We start from the raw sequence: 19,767 nt of genomic DNA on the forward strand, positions 1-19,767 counted from the left end.
TTTGTTGTCTGTAGTTTAAATGTGAAGGGAACCCAGCTGAGTTTGGTGTAAATTTGAAAGGTTTAGTCTAATATTTTCTGAATTATTCTTCTGTTTCATCGTCTATTTTCTTTTTATCCATAAATGTGACTTTATATTTGCATTGCATGACAGTATTTACTGCTACTAATCTTCATGTACCTTGAAAGAGCTTTATTCTAACAGAATGCTGCAAAAATCATGTAATGCAGTGAGTAGAATTAAAGGGATTGGGGTAGAATCTCTACCCCAATGAAGTCTGAAGCCTGGTTTACCTTTAGCCTTTAAAATTTTAAAACTTCAGTTGTGGGTGAGGGCTTCTCAGAAACATTCATCCTTCTACATATGAAAACTGATGTTACAGTTTTTAGAACATTGTGGACCCATAGGTTGCCAGCGTCTGTTCAAGGTACACATCCATCAGTATCGCGAGATACAATTTTGTATCTCTTATGCATCATCACCATAACATCACACCAGATGAACATCACAGTGTTCCAATTATTCTGTGCCATCCATTTCTGATTTTCAGGAAATATTATCTGTTCTGCAAGTGTATTTGCCTTTTTTTGCAGGGTGACGATGTAAACCGGACTCTTGAAGGAGGAAGGAAGCCACTACATTATGCTGCTGATTGTGGGCAATCTGAGATGCTTGAATTTCTTCTCTCCCAAGGAGCAGATGTCAATGTAAGTACTGAACATGTCTAAGGTTCACTTACATGTAATCAGACTCAAATTTTATTCGAACCTTGCTTACTCTTCCTTCTTCTAACCTCCAGAGGTTTACAAAAATGCTTTTGGTCCAGTATTTTAACGCTTGTCTTCCTGATCGTCTACATGTTAACTTTTATCTAGTATTGGTTTTGCTTGTTTCAGATCCATACTCCAGCAAATTAATTCCAGATTCCCCTTTCAATGAACTCCAGCTGCAGTCAGATTTATTACTTTTTTTCGAAGCTGGGCGTTTTCTGGCGACAGCTCAAATGCTCTACATTTACGTTGAGCTTTATTAGCTCCACCTGGTGGTTTCACAAGGTACTTCCGGATAATATTATCCTATTTAAAAAAACATGCGGTATGTGTATTTCTTTAAGAGAAATATGGTTTACTGTATTTAATGTGTTGCCCTGGTTTTCAGCAGAGATGCATTTTACGACCACGAAGTGACATCAGAAATGCATTAGTAGGGGAATATGGTTGTCAGAATGTGATATTCCAAGTTCTTGACAGGTGCCTGCAAAGTTCAGCACTTGCTCTGTCAGATACAGACACTGCCAGCTTTAATGAAATTTATTTTTTGCCTGCAACAACCTTGGGATCACTGTTTATGGGCTTCAGTCCAGGTAATATACCTTGAAAACTCATCTATCGCCATATTAATACATATGCCATAAGGTTTCAATTTGTTAAAGCTGTCCTTACGTCACCTATAATTGGGTCAAAGGTTGTAATACATTCTCTGTTGAATTACACATCGCCACCGTTAATTAACTCTATCATGGTCAATTACAACTTCAATCTGTCTCTTGAGTGACCACCAATCCATTTTGAATACACTTGAGATGTATCAGTTGGTATCTGTATAATCTGCAGGTACCTGCAGCTAGAGTAATGCCATATCCACAATGTCTGAATAGTGTTTACAGCAAAGTAAATTTAAACATTGTAAGGTTTGTTTTAATGTTCTTACACTGATCACCATTATAATATTTGTAGAAAAGGAGTTGTGAATATTCTGGTAACTAAGACCTGCAGTGGTGCTAGAAAGTTTGTGAACCTTTTAGATTTTTCTGAATTTCTGCAGAACTTTGATCTAAAATGTGATCAGATCTTCATCTAAGTCATAAAAATAGATAAAGAGAATCCAATAAAACAAATAACACACAAAAGGATATACTTTTTCATTAATTTATTGATCGAAATGATCCAACATTAAATGTCTTTGTCGGAAAAAGTATGTGAACCTATGCTTTCAGGAACTGGTTTGACCCCCTTGAACAGCAATGACTTCAACCAAACGTTTATGGTAATTGTTGATCATTATCGCACTTTGGCTTGGAGGACTTTTGGCCCATTCCTTTTTACAGAACTGCTTCAACTCAGTGATGCTGGTGGGCTTTCTTGCATGAACTCCCCGCTTCAGGTCCTGCCACAACATTTCTATTGGATTAGGGTCTGGACTTTGACTTGACTATTCCAAAAAGTGAAGTTTCTTCTGTTTCAGCCATTCTTTGGTAGACTGTCATGTGTGTTTAGTGTCGTTGTCTTGCTGCAAGACCCACCTTCTGTTGAGCTTCAGTTCACAGATGGATACCCCGACATTCTCCTGTAGAATTATCTGGTACAATCCAGAATTCATACTGTAGTTCTGTCAATGATGGCAAGCTGTCCTTGTCCCTTGGCAGTAAAACAGCCCCAAACCATGATACTGCCACCACTATGTTTCACGGCTGGGATGAGGTTCTTACGTTGGAATGCAGTGTTTGGTTTTTGCCCAACATAACGTTTCTCATTTAAGCCAAAAAATTATATTTTCGACTCATCTGTCCACAGAACATTCTTCCAATAGTCTTCTGGCTCATCCAGGTGGTCTTTAGCAAACTTTAAATGGGCAGCAATGTTCTTCTTGGAGAGTAGTGGCCTCCTCCTTGCTTTCCTCCCATGCACACTATTCTTGTTCAGTGTTTGCCTGATGGTGGACTCATGAACATTGACATTAGCCAGTGCAAGAGAGGCCTGCAGATCCTTAGATGTTACCCTGGGGTTCTTTGTGATCTGCCGGAATATTATACGCCTTGCTCTTGGAGTGATTTTTGTTGGACGACCACTCCTGGGGACAGCAACAATGGTGTTGAATTTTCTCTATTTGTACACTATCTGCCTGACAGTGGATTGGTGAAGCCCAAAATCTTTAGAAACCATTTTGTAACCTTTTCCAGCCCGACGAGCATCAGCAACTCTTTTTCTGAGGTCCTCAGAAATCTCCTGTGATCAAGGCATGGCATGCGTTCAAAAATCTGTGTGGTGAAGACCAGACTTTGGTAGTGAAGAGGTTTATGTTTTTGAAATAGGGCAGGGCCACCAAAACTCACACTGATTGTGATCCCATTGATTGACACTCCTGACTCTAATTATCCCCTTAACTGAATTGATAATCCTACAGGTTCACATACGTTTTCAGTATGACAAAGACATTTAATGTTGGATAATTTTGATCAATACATGAATGAAAAAGTATATCTTTTTGTGTGTTGTTTTATTGGATTCTATTTAACAATTTTTATGACTTAGATGAAGATCTGATCACATTTTAGGTCAAAGTTCTGCAGAAATTTAGAAAAATCTAAAAGGCTCACAAACGTTCTAGCACCACTGTATTTTTAAATAAGCACATACAGCCTCTTCTATCACATTCTCTTAGCCCCGAGGCCCCATCAAAATCATTGGACAATACACAAAAAAGTTCTACCTTGACTTGAAAGTCAACCTTGAAAAGTCCTACCTGTTTTCATTTATCCCCAATCTTCCAATTTTTCCTACATATCTTGGGAGTTTATTCTTTGAATGGAACACGCTTAAATATTGCACTTGGAGACTATTCCCCAGGAAATGATACAGAGATGAGAACATTTGCAAGTGAATGCAAGAGTAAAACTTGGTTTGCCAAGAACCGATAGCTCTGACATAGATATGTGACACATCATTTTCTTACAATCGGAAGTAAGAAACAATAATCCCTTCCTAAGTCGATTGGTTTAAATCCTATAAAATAGTTTGAATGGTTAGTTAATATTTTTATGCACAAAAAATATATATTTTCCTAAACTGAAAAAACATTAGATATAAAAAACACAAGAGATTGCTATTCTGATGTTCTAATTTGATGACTTAGAACACAGGTACAGGTATGCAGAAAGTCTGCAGATATCACAGCAGATATCACAAATAACATGCTCATTTAAATGTTAAATCTTTAAAAAAAATCTTTAGAAAATTACAGAATGTAATTACAGAATATAAATAACTTTAGAAAAATAGCAAAAAAAACACATTAATGGCAAATTAAGTTAAAACAAGTGTGGTTTTAAAGAAGTAGTACAACAGATTAAAATAAACTACAATAACATCTAACACAAGTGTCAACTATTCATGGTACTTGGGCGGAGCAGTGGCTCTGTGGCTAAGGATCTGCACCTGTGGCTGGAAGGTTGCCGGTTCAAATCCCGTGGCAGGCACAGGAATCCTACTCTGTTGGGCTGCTCCGGGTGCTCCGTATAAATGGCTGACCCTGCGCTCTGACCCCCTAGCTTCTCTCCCTGTTTCAGAGAGCAAGCTGGGGTATGTGAAATGACAAATTCCTAATGCAAGAAATTGTATATGGGTTATAAAATGATCTGATCGTCTTCGTCTGGTCAGTGAAAAGCTTAATTCGGCTTAATCCGTGCTGGGACTGTCCCATGCAGGGAAAGAGAGAAGGAGCTTTGTCTAGCATTGCTGAGGACAACTTATGAGAATGTTGGTCTTTAGAACAGTCTGTGCATCATCTGCTTGGATCTGGCTACTGAAGTGACTGTGGACAGGTGGATTTTCATCTTTCTATAATTCACAATCTCCAAACACTAAATCTAAATTTAGTGTTTGGAAGAGTCCTGTGAGCATCTTGGAGACTGGAAGCCAGTTAGAAGCTTAACCGCTTCTCTAACAGAAGCAGCCATATCACTCTGCAACCCACAACTGACAGCCCACTGAAACTAAGCAGGTGTGAGCCTGGTCAGTACCTGGATGGGAGACCTCCTGGGAAAAACTAAGGTTGCTGCTGGAAGAGGTGTTAGGCGCCAGCAGGGGGCACTCACCCTGTGGTCTGTGTGGGTCCTAATGCCCCAGTATAGCGATGGGGACACTATACTGTAAACAGGCGCCGTCCTTCGGATGAGACGTAAAACTGAGGTCCTGACTCTCTGTGGTCATTAAAAATCCCAGGGTGTTTCTCGAAAAGAGTAGGGGTGTAACCCCGGAGTCCTGGCCAAATTTCCCATTGGCCCTTACCAATCATGGCCTCTTAATAATCCCTATCTATGAATTGGCTTCATTACTCTGCTCTCCTCCCCACTGATAGCTGATGTGTGGTGAGCGTTCTGGCGCACTATGGCTGCCGTTGCATCATCCAGGTGGATGCTGCACATTGGTGGTGGTGGAGGGGAGTCCCCATTACCTGTAAAGCGCTTTGTGTGGAGTGTCCAGAAAAGTGCTATATAAGTGTAAGCAATTATTATTATAACAACTATTGTTAGAGGGGAACAAGTAATAGGTTTATTCCATGCTGAAAAAAAGAAGAAAGAAAACACAACGTTACGGCCGTGGAGCCTTCTTCACACCTGAAGAAGGGTCTCGCCTAAAGAAGGATCACACCTCACGCCTGAAGAAGGCTCCACGGCCATAACGTTGTTTTCTTTCTTCTTTTTTTCAGCATGGAATAAACCTATTAATTGTTCCTTTGCAGCCTACGTATGCTGATGCAGCTACCCACCTGAATTGTTAGAGGTATTGGCAAAGTTCAGTTAGGAGTTCAAATCTGTGATCCCCCGATTCAACAGCAAGGAAACCTTGTGTTTGTTTTCTATGTCAATTGCTAACATAACTCTCAAGGGTCCAAAACCCTAATGTATGAGATTTTCTGTAGAAAATTGTGATTATATACTATTTGGATTGATAGTTGATTCACATCAAAAAATGATCTTGCAGTGTATTACTACAAAACAGTATTACAGGATGGGTTCTTGTGTACAGTTTGTTGGTGTTCACAAATTTGTTTGAACAGGTGGCACCAATTTTGAGCAAGCAGACCATCTGCCCTGTATACAAATGTGGGAAACCCTGTTATCTGTGGCTCAGAGACTAGTGAGAGAACACAAGTTGACAGAGAACAGTGAATGCTATTCACATTCCAATGTTTCACACTCCACAAGTGTGCCTTCTTAAATTTCACACATGCACTTAAGACCTCAATTAGAATCAAGATCTGTAGACACACCAGGTCCCTAGGGATAGGTTTGGCTATCCCTGATGTGTACGTTTTTTTCACCATGCAAGTTAAACACTACATTCTACACAAGGCCAACATTAATAACAAAAAAAAGTGCAGTGAAACCAGTTTCAGATTTATTTAATTGTTTTTTTTTATTTTTAGGTTCATTCACAAGTTATTTCTTAATCCTCCTAAACAATGTGCCTAAATATGAAATGCTTTACTGACATCATAATGCAGGTAGAAGGTGAGCAGGTACACACATTTACAGTCACAGAATTAGTCATCCTGTTTTTTGTTTGTCATTCAAGCATTTAGGGGATCTCGTCTCAGAAGCAAAAATAACTCACAATCTTTAATATTTAAGAAGTATGAGATGACAGTGGCTATCTTACTTAACAAACCATTTGATTCCAATAAAGACTCAATTTATGAGCAAAATCTGGATGTACTGGTTGTAGTGATCTGTTCTAGTAATTTAATTTCATTTTAATTTTGGAAGATGCAGTTTTCTTGTGTAGCAGTGATTACATTTGTTGTAATTGTTATTGCTATTGTTCCATGTAACAAAAATGTGCTCTTTGCTCTTTTTGCTTTCTACAGGCACCTGATAAACATAACATCACTCCTCTCCTCTCTGCTACCTATGAGGGCCATGTTGCCTGTGTCAAGATCCTGCTATCCAAGGTACTGCTTTTCTTCTTATTCTGCATTATATATGGTAACTACCTTGCTAAGATTAAACCCTCTTTACCAAGTGATCCTTTCCTTTCCATTTGGTATAATGATAATGTGAAGGAGTCCACTCACCATATAGATTTCCTTGCAGATTAATAATTCCATACACTTGTATATCACTTTTCTGGACACACTTATCTGAAGGACGACACCTTTTTATAGTATCCCTGTCACTATAATGGGGTATTAAGATCCACATAAACTGCAGGGTGTGTGCCTTCTACTGGCCTCACTAACACCTCTTCCAGCAGCAGCCTTAGTTTCCTAGGAGGTCTCCCATCAAGGTTCACACCTTCTTAACTTCGGTGTACATACTTAATTTGTTTATATTAGACATAATAAGAAAAATGATTTTGAGACTAAGAAAACACTAAATAAAGCTACAATTTTACTATTACTGTTACTGTTACTAATGCAGTAGTTCTCAAACTTTTTGGACCAAGTACCACCCCTGATCAAACCGAAGCATCCAGGTACCATCTACAAGTCATCTTCTCATAGGAACCCCAGAAAATCTCAATGACAATCATGAGCGCACGTGCATGCACATACTCACATACACTTATAATAAGTATTATAATAATAAACTTTATTTGATATAGCGCCTTTAAAGCTGGCTTCTCTAAGCGCTTTACAGAATGACAGAACAACAACAATTAAAAATAAACAAAAAGCACTATTTCAGTGAGAGGGGTGAGCCTGTTTAGTTGAGCAAAGCAGATGTGAATTCATTGGTCAAGTCTTGATACAATTCACAACAGAGTCTAACAGATTTTATATCGTCGGGCATTTTCTTGACGGCAAAGGCCTCGCTGTGGAAGCTGCAGTTCATATCTGGAGAAACCTCTCTAATTTGTGCAACTACACCGCTGTGTCGGCTTGTCATCGCTCTAGTACTGTCTGTACAAACTCTGACGCATTTTATCCAGTCAATGCCATTTTTTCATTCAGAAGGTGAAATATGTGCTCTCCTGTAGTTCCTTTTGGTAGCGGCTTACAGAACAGCAAGTCCTCATGGGACATGCCCTCAAACTCGTATCTAACGAGCAAATTGGCCAAATGTGGCCAACATTTACAGCCTCATCTAATTGCAGTGAAAAGCATCTGCTCATCTTAACGCTCTCTATCAGTGTACGTTTGACATCATCCGCCATATCAATAATTTCATGAGTGACTGTGTCTTTCGGAGGGGGCAGCAGGTCGAGCTGTTTAGCAGCTTTTTCTCCACACATAATACATGTCAGTTCTATTGACAACGGTAAACAAAGTTCTTCACAAGTACTGTGGGGCTTACCTGCTTTAGCAGTCTGCAAGCTTGCATTTTTCCCCATTTCCATTTCAGGAGCCTGTCTCAGAAGTTAAAAGAAGTTTTTATTTCATGCACATGGGAGTGAAACAGAGATGCTCAGTGTATTTTTCTCAAATTAACCTAGATAACAGAAAAATATTTAAGAACTGTTCTATCATGTTTTCCTGTGCTTACAACATTGGCATTGTTCCAAAATCACGCACATTCTCCTACCTCCCTATTTGCTGGAGATAACTTTTTTAAAATACAATTGGCCGCTTTCGTTTGTAGCACACATTCCTTTAGAATGGTATAGAATTACATTGTAGCTCTTGTGTCCACTCAAGTATTAGCGCACGCTGTATCGTAGTACGTAGGCTGTGTATTCGACACAATCTAATTTTATTAAAATAGAAAAACCTGTCCCAATTTTTCAGTGCACACAACAAATTTCCAGGGTCATATGGCATACTACTTGGTGGCTCTCCACGTACCACAACTGGTATGCGTACCATAGTTTGAGAACCACTGATCTAATGCAACATGTGTGCCACCTACCAATCTTCTTTGAATAGTAAAGCACTAAATTTGGTATGCCAACACAGTTTTCCTTTTCTCAGTGATTATATAGGTGTCTCTATAGTCAGTTACACTCTTTGAATATTTTATTCTCCTCACAAAGGAGATTGTGAGGAGATGGTATATAAGATCCTAAAGGGTATAGATAGGGCTTTCCTAGCCATAGATGCCAAGTCTAAAATTTTAGTTTAAAGTTAAAGTTTTTTAATTTTGGACATACTGTATGGTGGAGAAGATCTGCTTGGTAGAGTCTGACCAGACTATGGTTAATCCTGAATATGCATGACTCATTTTTATGCATTTGTGTGTATGTGGGTGGGGAAGATTTAGATAATGGATCTACATCAAATGAATTAAATCAAAATCAAATGTATTTTGATACATCAAATCAAAATCATTTGTAATCAAATGTAAAATAAAATATTCCTAATTTGAATTGTGTAAAGAAGATAAAATCAGAGCCCATGTACAAAAAACTTTGATGTGAGGGATGGAACTGCTTGTGTTGAGATGAAGTTAGTGTGGAGATATTTGGGTCTATATTTGTCATTTTTAGATGTAGCTGGGGCTCCATGTCAGTAAGACGGTTTTGTTTTTTTGTCTTCATGCCAACTAGCAAAGAAAATCCAACTTCGCAAAAGTAAAAAGTAGGTAAGGGCAGAAGATACTTAACAGCCTTTTCCGACAAAGCTGGATATATAGAATTCACGTCCAACCAAAATGATGTCAGTGTATTTTGTTCAAATTTTGTTTTCAGGTAGCCATCTGAAGCCAGTTCCAAAAGCTGTTCTTCTTCTGAATGTGAGAGGTTATTTGACAATGTTTGAACACTCATAGTGAAAGGGTTCCTTATCCCTTCAAAGGTGTTGTCCGATTTAGGGAAATACTTACAAAGATCTTTCTGCAAACTTTCCAAATTTAACTTCATAGTTTGCAGCACATCGCTATCAATTTTGTTAGCCACATTTATTAGAAATTAGAATTAGAAGAGTTGGAAAGGAATCGAATTCACCACTACTAAGATGTTTATGCCACAGTTGCAATTTTGCAATTATGGCGTTCATTTTATCTTGAACGTGGAATACAGAAATGTGTGTTCCTTGCAAGGACAGATTGAGATTGTTTAAATGAGCAAAGATATCTGCAATGTATGCTAATTTACATTTCTAGTCATGTAAATGGTCCTACAGGTTAAAGGTTTCATGAAGAAAAATTCTTCCCGAAGCTCAAACAGGCTATTGAGGACTTTTCCGCGCAGAAGCGTAACAAAGGAGTTTAGTGTGATCACTGCCCATTTCATCACAAAGCTAGGAAAAAAGCCAGGCATTCAGAGGGTGGCCTTTCACAAAATTTACAATTTTAATGGCTTCATCAAGTACTTTTTTATAGATCTGCATGCATGGCGAGTGCTTCTCTGTGTATACAACAATGTGTTGATTTTGCTTCTGATGCAATAGCTTGAATACGTGGAACAAGTCCTTTCTTAGAATCAGTCAGGTCTTTTGCTCCATCTGTGCTTATTCCAACAGATTGACCTCAATCCAGTTTATTTTCTTGAATACAATCGTCAGTAACCCAGTTGTATGTCCGGGCATAGGTTGGCACAATAAAAGGTCATCACGTACTTCATTTACCTCGTATCTAAAAAACACTAAGAGATTGGCAAAATTCACAATATCAGTGGATTCATCAGCTTGTAATGCGTAGTGGACCCTGTCAGACTTGTGACAATAATACCTGAAACATAAAAGAGAGAAACTTTGTAAATTAAAAGACTGCACTTCAAGATTCACTAGTAACCAACAGCATAGTTTTGCATATCTGCTATAAAGTCAAGTGTATTTTCCGCATGCATGTAAAATATACACCTGAACAGAGCTTATCACAGAATGACCGTTAGCGACGACACCAAGCATGCAATGTCGAAACTCCTCCCTTTGAACCAAACTGTGTCTGTTGTGTAAACCCTGGGTGACACCCACGTCTCCTCCTTCTGCACTTGCAATGTAAACAAATCTGAACACGTACAAAATATAATACTTAAAATGTGAGCATTTTTCTACTGCACTGCATTCTCATATTAAATTTTAATTAATTGATTTCTGCAGCTGAAAAAACTATGATAACGAAAAATAAAAAAATCTGCTCTGTACCCCCGAAAACCTTTTGTGTACCCCACTTTGGAAAACACTGTTCTAGCCTATCACTTGGATTGCGATCTATTACGAAAGAATTAAAAATGTAAATATGATATCATTAATTATTTTATATCTATAGTTGGCTTATTTGAGTAGAACTGCATTGTTCACTAAGCTTGCGATAATAGTCTGTATGGTATTATCTTTATGGAATTTTCCTCATAAGAAATAATGGATTTTTTCATTTCGATTTACAATCTCCTGCCTTCCGAACAGATTTTCAGGAACAAATTAGGTACGATACTAGGGTATGAGTATATTTCCCGTTAGATGAAACATTAGATAATCAACATGACAAAATCATGACAGAATATGATTGGAAAAAATGTCATATTCTGTATACACCGATAAAAGAAATCGACAATAGTTTTTTTACTGTAATTATGAATGTAATTACTGATAAATCAGTTAACAGGTGCCAGTTTTTGCACAGTTAACTGTAGAAATATGTCATATTATTACACTAAGCATTAATAATCTAATAATTATTCTAGTAATCTTTCTGTTGGCTTGACCTGACAGTGTAAAGAGTCTAGTAGAACCCTCTGTGTAAAGCACAAAGCAGAATGAAGCTCAAAAAGGCCTCTCTGATAAAATTTGTAACTGTAAAACAGACCAGAAAATTATCAACTGGTTCCATTCTCAACTTTCTTAGTGAAGGATTGTCCAACATGTCTCCTCTTAGTCAAAGCAATCTTCCTGTATTCTGTATTCTTCACACCTGAAACATTGTTTTCTCTAAAAGTGTTTTCTTCCCTCTTTAGCTGATCTTCTGCAGCCTACGCATGCTGACACAGCTCCCTACGTGAATTATTGTTCTTGGCTGAGAAAGCTTTAGAGAACTTTACAACCATTTTTATTTTCAACAAATTGTAAATATGATGTTCAGTGAGTTCAACTGCAGCAGCCACAAATAAAAAAAATAAACGTTTTTTTCTGCTGATGGTAACTGTAACAAATAGTAACAAACTGTAACTGTAACAAAAATCCTTGATGTGATCCTTGATGACGTTCTCATCCAGTCAATGGTTTGATGACTTTTTATTTTGAAATCGGGATCTTGACGTGCAGGTGTGAAGTAGTTAACAGCTTCAGATTTAAAAGTTTATTAATAATATCTTCCATGTCACATTAACATTGGAATGTTCTTACAAGTGTAAAAAGAGGCGATACGCAACATGTCTCCTTTATAACCCTTCAGTTTACAGAGTTTACGAATTCCACCAGAGCCACACAGCATTGTCCAATAATACTCTTCTTGTGTCTAATTTCCAGGAAGTAACCCTGTTACAAAAGGGAACAGCGCATCAGTCCTTGACTATGGCTAAACAGTACATACGATGTCTGGTGGATTTTCAGCATTCACTTTTCTGTAATCTGTACAGAACCTCATCAATAAACGGGGGCTTCACAGACTTCTTTCTTTGAACTCAACTGCGCTCCAGTAAATAATGTACAGTTTAACATCTTCTGCAATGCTTCAAGTTTAGCAGGATTTGCGCAAAAAGCACATTCTTTAACGGGGATGACATTACCCACGTCTATATCACTATACAACACAGGTTTGAGCCGGAGTGTCTGTTAATATAATGGAGCGCCTTCCAATACATATAACTACTGCATGACTTCTTTATCCATTTCAGCTAAATGAGGGGAATTAAATAACTCAGAATCTTGGGAGTGCCAATTGTAAAAATAACCCTTCTTCCCTCCTTTGTTTAAATTTTGCAAAGAAATCCTTAATCACAAAACCATCACTTAATTTATCCAGATACACAAATTCACGCCAAAGCCATCAACAAGTTATAATAGTGGACTATGTTTACGTATTCACCATATAAGGAACAAACAAAAAGTAATACTCTGATCGCGCTTTGAAACACTGGGTGCAGTGCTTTGTCCACTACCACTACAAGGACAATAAAAGTTTTTTAAAAAGAAACAAATGTCAAAATGTTTCCAAAACGTCCACTTGTGATACTTTAGCTACTTAGTTACACAATTCCATATTCATATAACTATCAATTGATGCTGATGGAGCCTGCTAACAGCTTTTACATGCTGAACTGTGACTATCACGCCTGCTTGATCACAAAGGCTTTCCCCCCCTGTACCTACCCCCAAATGGTGAATGTTTACCCAAATGGTGAATGTTTACACTAAACTCCTGATGACAAAGGAAGGTTTATATTTCCTTGAGTTACATCAAAGACAGGAGGGGGGGGGGCGTATATATAAGTTCTGTAGGACCATATCCACTTTGAGCTACAATAGGTACTATAACTATTATGGTCCTTATTGTGGTTCCTTGTATGCTAAATCACTACAACATTTATCTTGCTTTTATAAAATATACCGACTTTTTAATGTTTAATGTTTAACATGCTGTAATACACAGTTTAATACAACATAAATTCTTAAATGTGAAAAGATTGTCCCTCAGCAGTGACCGGGATTCAAAACCAGGCATTTTCTGGTGACAGCTCAAATGCTGTACCTAAGACGTTAAGCTTTATTAGGTCTACCTGGCTGTTTTACAAGGTACTATTATCCTATTTCAAACAACGTGATATGTTGCGGTAATTTGCGCAATGTCCACCACGTTTAATTGTAGTGTACCTCACTGATTTTGAATGGCTGGATCTGTATACAAATATATATTACTGTTGTTGGTTTGCTATGCATGTTTTATTGTATTAATTAATTGAACACTGGTACCTCTTTTTATGAATGTAATTCACCCCAACTTGACTTTTTTCCACCAAATATGACAAAACAAATAATAACTAACATCCATACTGTGGTTTGTTTTTAGTAACTTCATTTGCTTTTTGTGTAATTACATATAATTATTAAAGCCCCTTAATTGTTTTATTAATTAATTTAACTGATTAGACAAAGTTAATTTGCAAAAAGAAAATGAACATTTTAAAAAAAGTTAACAGTAAAAAGTAAACAGTAAAATAAACATTTAAACAAATTGTTCATCTGGAAATATCAAATCAAGAAATTATGAACCTTATTGTGTTTTAAATGTTAAGAGATTCTCTCATTAGTAGTGAGGTAGTAAAGGCAGCAGCTTGGTGTGTTGAGGTGGAGGAGGGCGACGGCTATTGTAAGTCACTGTTGAGATTGATGTGGAGAGAAGAGAGGAGACAAGGGTAAAGAGGCATTGCTTTTGTATAACTCGCTGCTGCAGGTTCATCAATATGCAAATCTTACTCCATTTTAACACCTCTCAGGTTCCCTTATCAAGTCTTAAACACAAATATTTTGTTAAAAAGCTCACATAATAGTACGCTGAGCAAACGTTCGGAGACGACATCTGAGCCTAAATATAATTTTAAAATTTCTACAAACAAAGCAATGTAGGAAATGCGCACACAGAAATGCACAGAGAAAATAAATCCTTTCTGACATCTAAAATCAGTGTCGATCAAAGTCTCCAAAACGAACAAGAAGAAGAGTGTTCCTTTTAAAAGAAACTATTATTCCACAATGCAGAGTATTACATGGCCAGTATTTACATATGATATTTGTAATTTAAAGAAATTAACACAAGCAGCTTTTGGGGATTTAAGTGTTGGCTGAGTTATTGCAGGATATAAGACTAGAGATGTTGGTAGGAAAAAGATAATGTGGGGAAAGTTGAGTAATACACTGATAACAAGAACACTTCCTAATGGGGTTAGGCATGCTTTTGACGAAGATGATGAAGTTAACAGACTGTATGTTTACATAGATACTGAAATGAGGATTGTATTTTAGATTTTGTGTAGTTGCTAGCATTGACCTGTGTGTTGGATGCGCATGAAGGAATGGGCAAACATAGCTGATACTGATCCACAGAGCCAGCATCTTAAGATGTTTATATTTAAATGTGTTTAAATAACTAACTAGGTATGGATACTGATGTGCAAGAGAGGTGGAAAGGCTATTTCCTTAAGCCAACAGTATAAAATAATTTATCCTCAGTGAGATGCTGTCATCTCATAGTGGGTTCCTAACACTGTGTATAGTTCCATCCAAACAGTGCCTTTACTTCCATCCATTGTCTAATCTTTTTATCCAGTACAGAGGATTTGGAGCCTATCCCAGTAAGCAACAGACACAAAGCAGAATACACCCTGGACATAGCGCCTGTCAATCACAGGACAGACAAACAGACACAAACACACACACACCAGGGCCAGTTTTCCCGTAAGCCAGTTAACCTACCAGTATGTTTTGGACTGCGAGAGGAAATCATATCTCACATATGGAGAAAAACCACGGAACCCAGAGAGAACATGCAAACGCCACACACACAGGACAGCAGGAACTGAACCGAGGGCCCCAGTGCTGCAAGATAGCAACACTAACCATTTCACCACCATTAGAAATGGATGGATATCTTAGTTATCTTTCTAGTTCAGAGGTTTGCATTCATAATTTAATTTTGAAAGCCACTGAGACATCTGGTACTACAGTTGTATTTATGAAAAAGAAACAAAAAAAAAACATACTAACAACTGTGCCATCCTATTCCTTAATTAATACATTTTATTTTTATAAACAGTTAACATAGTTAGCAAAATATTTTGAATTATATTTTACCCTTTTTTTTCTTTAATTTTGTATTTAACTTATTTTATGATAGATTTAATGTATATTTAAACAATGAAAATATATTTTTACAAGATGCGGGGAAAAGTGCAACAATTTATTACAGTGCTAAATTTAATATTATTGATTACTAATAGTTTATGCTAACGCCTAACTTTCTTAATTAGATTAGATTTAAAACAATGAACTTAGTGTAACATAACATTCAGAAATACAATCAAGAATAGTTTTGTGGTATTTGTATAGATTTAACGTTTCTAAAATGTATAACAAAAGTAAAGATTAAAATTGGTAATGTTTCCTCTTGTAATGTCATTAGAAAGTATAACAAGTTTCTGCTTTGTCTAAGGATGGTATCAAAAAGTAGTCTAAGTGGTGATAAAGCTGTGCTTAATGATAATTAAAGGACTTAGAAGTCAAAGAAAATGATTTACGTTTACGTTGTTTATTTTAAACACTAAGTTATGAATCCAGACGCAATCGGTGCCATTTGCACTCCACGCTATAGAACGGCCATTTTTCAATACTGAGCTCTGCGACTCATCCCTCTCTCTGTGCCGCCTCCCCCTCTGACGGAGCGCAGTGGGCGGTACGTTATTTTCAGAGCCTCTGATTGGGGAAAAAAAGACCTGCTGATCAGTTTCACACAACAGGAAGAGAAAAGAATGGGATTTTTTCTATTCGAAACGTGTGTTGTCTTAATGTAATTCGTGTATTTTAAACATTTAATTAAGAAGTAAAAACCTTACAGCGTACACAAAGATTCTGAGCTGATCACGAGAAGAAAAATCACCCGTTTTTCGTGCATAAAAAGTGGTTATTAACTATCGAAACCTGTTTTTATAGGTGAAGTGCCATTTATATTGATCGAGAAGTGCACATAGGTGACACTTTCATGGGGACCTAACACAAAAATGGTAGTGTGATATTTGTAAGAAAACACTGCTGCAACATTATTTTATGAACACAGCATTGCAGTGTTTTCAACATAAGCCAGAAAGAAAAAATTGCCAGAAGCTTGGCAATCTTCTGATATATTTAAAATAGCCTGTGCTTGTTTTAAAAAATATTAAATCCTATTAATCATAAAAGGAACATATGACAGTATTGCAACATACATTTAAAAAGCAAACCTAAGCCATTTTCCTGTGCAGAAAGTAAAAATGGTATTACAGTTAGACAAAGGAATGTCACCCTATATTTCAGTACCATAAAGAACCATACAGAGATATGTACATTTTGATTGTTTATCTGTGTCTACCATGAAAGATATTGAACAATGTGTAATTGGAATCGGTAAATGTGGAAATGTTTCAGACTTTTATAAAAGTGACATTGACAAAAGCCCTATGCATTAACACTGTTTCTCTATTCCAAAACAGCGGACTATTCACTGTATTCACAGTGAATAATCCGCTGTTTTGGAATAGAGAAACAGTGCAAAGACATAGCGAGAAGGAAGACCAAGACAATTGCTTCAAGAGCTGCCAAAGCTGAATCTAATGAGGGCTACTGATGCATGTCACGTCTTAAACATCAGAAAGTTTTGTTTGACATCTTCTGTGAATAAAGACACCCTTGCAATGAACAATGGGCTAAGCAATACTGAATCACGTTGAATCAGATTACATTCTTTATTTAAGGAGTTTGAAAATAAGTTGCTCTTCAGTTTCTCTAGGATGAAAATTTAAAAGATCTTTAAAACAGACACATCAGGTACACAATACTGTCACACTGCAATTATAGTAATTGGGGGGCTGAGAAACACTAGTTAAGCCTAACTAAAAGTGGTGACTTTGAAGTCTGAAAATGTAGTCAGGAAGTGAGCTATAAGGTGTATATTTGTAGATTTCCTGTTAAACATAGCATTTTATTGGTAGTCTGAAGATCATTCTGTGTAGTATCTCTAATAATTCAGCAACTGTTTGAAGAATTTAATCCTGTTCCTTTCAATTGTAATTTGTTTTACTAGTTTCATGTAGCATTTTATGTAAAATGGTAATGTTTTCACTTGTGTGCAAGATGCAAGTAGACATTCCTGATCAGTCCACACTTCCAAAATGTTGTATCTTTTCTACCAAATGTGCTGGATTTGTGTTTGCAAGGCTATGTAGACTGTGAGAAAAGACTCTTCTACAAATAATATATGTCCCCTCAGGGCCAAGAGCTATAGTCAGTAAAAACATTTTTTATTGGATTAACGTCAATTACAAAGCCAAGAAATAAAGTTTATACTGAAGATAAAGCTATCATAAAATGGATTTTTGAAAAGCTCTTAGGCTGTGCTTAAAACAACTAAATGTTCTTGAATCCCTGATTTATATTTTATATATACTTATATTTTGCATTTATTTTACTTAAATGTACATCAGTTCTAAACATGACACTGATGTTGCTGTATCTGCTCTCTAATTACATCTCTGCCATAAAAACATGGATGGCTCAAAAAAACCAAGGCATTTACCTTAACTGTGCATGGTAATGTACTTTAATCTGAATTGAAGAAATTGGGGGTGATATTTGATCCAAGCTTGATGTTTGACCCACATGTGAAACATATTGTCAAAACATCTTTCTTCCACCTCAGAAATATTGCCGACTACATCTTATGTTGTTGCTAACTGGTGTTGAAAAGCTGGTCAACACTTGCGTGTTCTACTCACTGAGATATCTAAATCCACAACTACAGTATGTCCAGAACTTGGCAGCTATAATCCTGACCAGGTCTAGTGTAAATGATCACATTACTCCTATCCTGGAGCCTTTGCACTGGCTTTGTCTCGACTTAAAATCCTCTTGCTCACTTATAAGGCTCTGCGTGGCTTAGTACAGATGCAGCCATTCAAAGTGAGCGGTACAGACACGTACCGGAGGTAATTGGCTACGGTGTCACCCATTGTGACGCACGATGACACGCGGTACCGCGGTACGTGATTGGTTGACCGACAGGGGCACTCGTGGTCCGTTGGTCTGTGGTAGAAAGATTTACAGTAAACGTCTTTACTGTGCCCGTTGTAGTATTGAATATTTATATGGAATTTTACCACTGAAGGGAAATCTTAGTAGCTGAGCATAAAAAGAATAGGAGCATACTGTAACGCGTGTGAAGGCCATAAACGATATTAATTTTGGAACATAAACATACAGTATATGGCTGGTCTCGGTACTTTAAAGAAAACATACACGAAACATGGTTTCATTATGACCAGAATCGGTCTTGAGATATTTTTAACTTGATTTACAGTATTTGAGAGGTATGTCTTGACACCGATACTACGTAAATACTGCTCACGTATATGTTTCTAGGTTTATATTATGCATTTCATACGGTCAAATTACTTTTGAGCAACTGATAAGAAGCGCGAAACGGTATGCCCAGGGCGTTTTAGTTTCGTTTTGTGTGGGGACTGCTTTAACTATATCGCCGTGGATTGATTAGAGATATCAAGTACATACAAGTCATTTTTTAAATGTTGTAGTTCGTCTTGTAAAAATGTTACGCGTACATCATCTGTCAACAATTACACAGGTTCTGTTTCCATATTGCAGATTTTGGTTACGTAATATTATTTTCTAATTTCACGTTGTGAATATATGATTTGGGCAAACAGAGCCGCAAAGAAGTACATTATGGGTTGTTGTTTTTTTTTGCAGTTTTATCTAGAACAAGCGATGCTTAAACCTTTGTCTGATTCTTGTGAAACTATCCACACGACAGTTACCTAGGAGTTGACTTCAGTGATGTCACTGCTGGGATGTTTCTAAAAATCCATCCACTGTAAAACGTCTTCTCCAGTTGTCCTGCATATGTATTCGCTAATGAAGCTGTTTGTTCTGAGCCTGGTTCTCTACATTTCTGTATGAACCAGCTTAGAGGGCAAAAGACAGCTTGTGTTTAAATTGAGTGTAAGGTAATTTATGCTTCTATGTATAATGTTTCTGTAGTGCTTTTTCAGCACTCTGCATGTGACTGCGCAGGTGGCGCTGTGGGTTAGGTTCCTGACTCCCATGTCACACGGTCTGTGATCGAATCCCACTGGAAATATGACTTCTTTTTATAACAAACATTTCTTTGAAAAAATGAAACGTTTCCCTTGGTCAGAGATTAAATAAAACCTCACTCGCACCAAACAAATTTATATTTCTAAATATCACAACATGATCGAATTTAAGTCTTTTTAATAACAATGAATAGTCACCTATGCATTACAAAATAAACATTTATATTGATTTGAATCGCGTTTTGATTTAAATCGTAAACGCGTGTTTAAATATATGTGTTTAAAGGCGATATACTGTACAAAAGCACTGATT

The 19,767-nt window shown here is 37.1% G+C and overlaps 1 protein-coding gene across 2 annotated transcripts in view; it reads left to right on the forward strand.

The window, feature by feature from the left end:
• Window positions 1-19,767, forward strand: part of mtpn (myotrophin) — a 46,359-nt gene that overhangs the window by 6,716 nt on the left and 19,876 nt on the right. For both annotated transcript variants that reach the window (XM_088922759.1, XM_088922760.1), the window contains exons 2-3: window positions 594-707; window positions 6,649-6,732. In XM_088922759.1, coding sequence (XP_088778885.1) covers window positions 594-707; window positions 6,649-6,732 — 198 coding nt within the window. The remainder of the gene's footprint in view (window positions 1-593; window positions 708-6,648; window positions 6,733-19,767) is intronic.

The sequence above is a fragment of the Atractosteus spatula genome, chromosome 8 (genome assembly GCF_055471065.1).
Source record: "Atractosteus spatula isolate fAtrSpa1 chromosome 8, fAtrSpa1.hap1, whole genome shotgun sequence".
NCBI lineage: Eukaryota > Metazoa > Chordata > Actinopteri > Semionotiformes > Lepisosteidae > Atractosteus > Atractosteus spatula.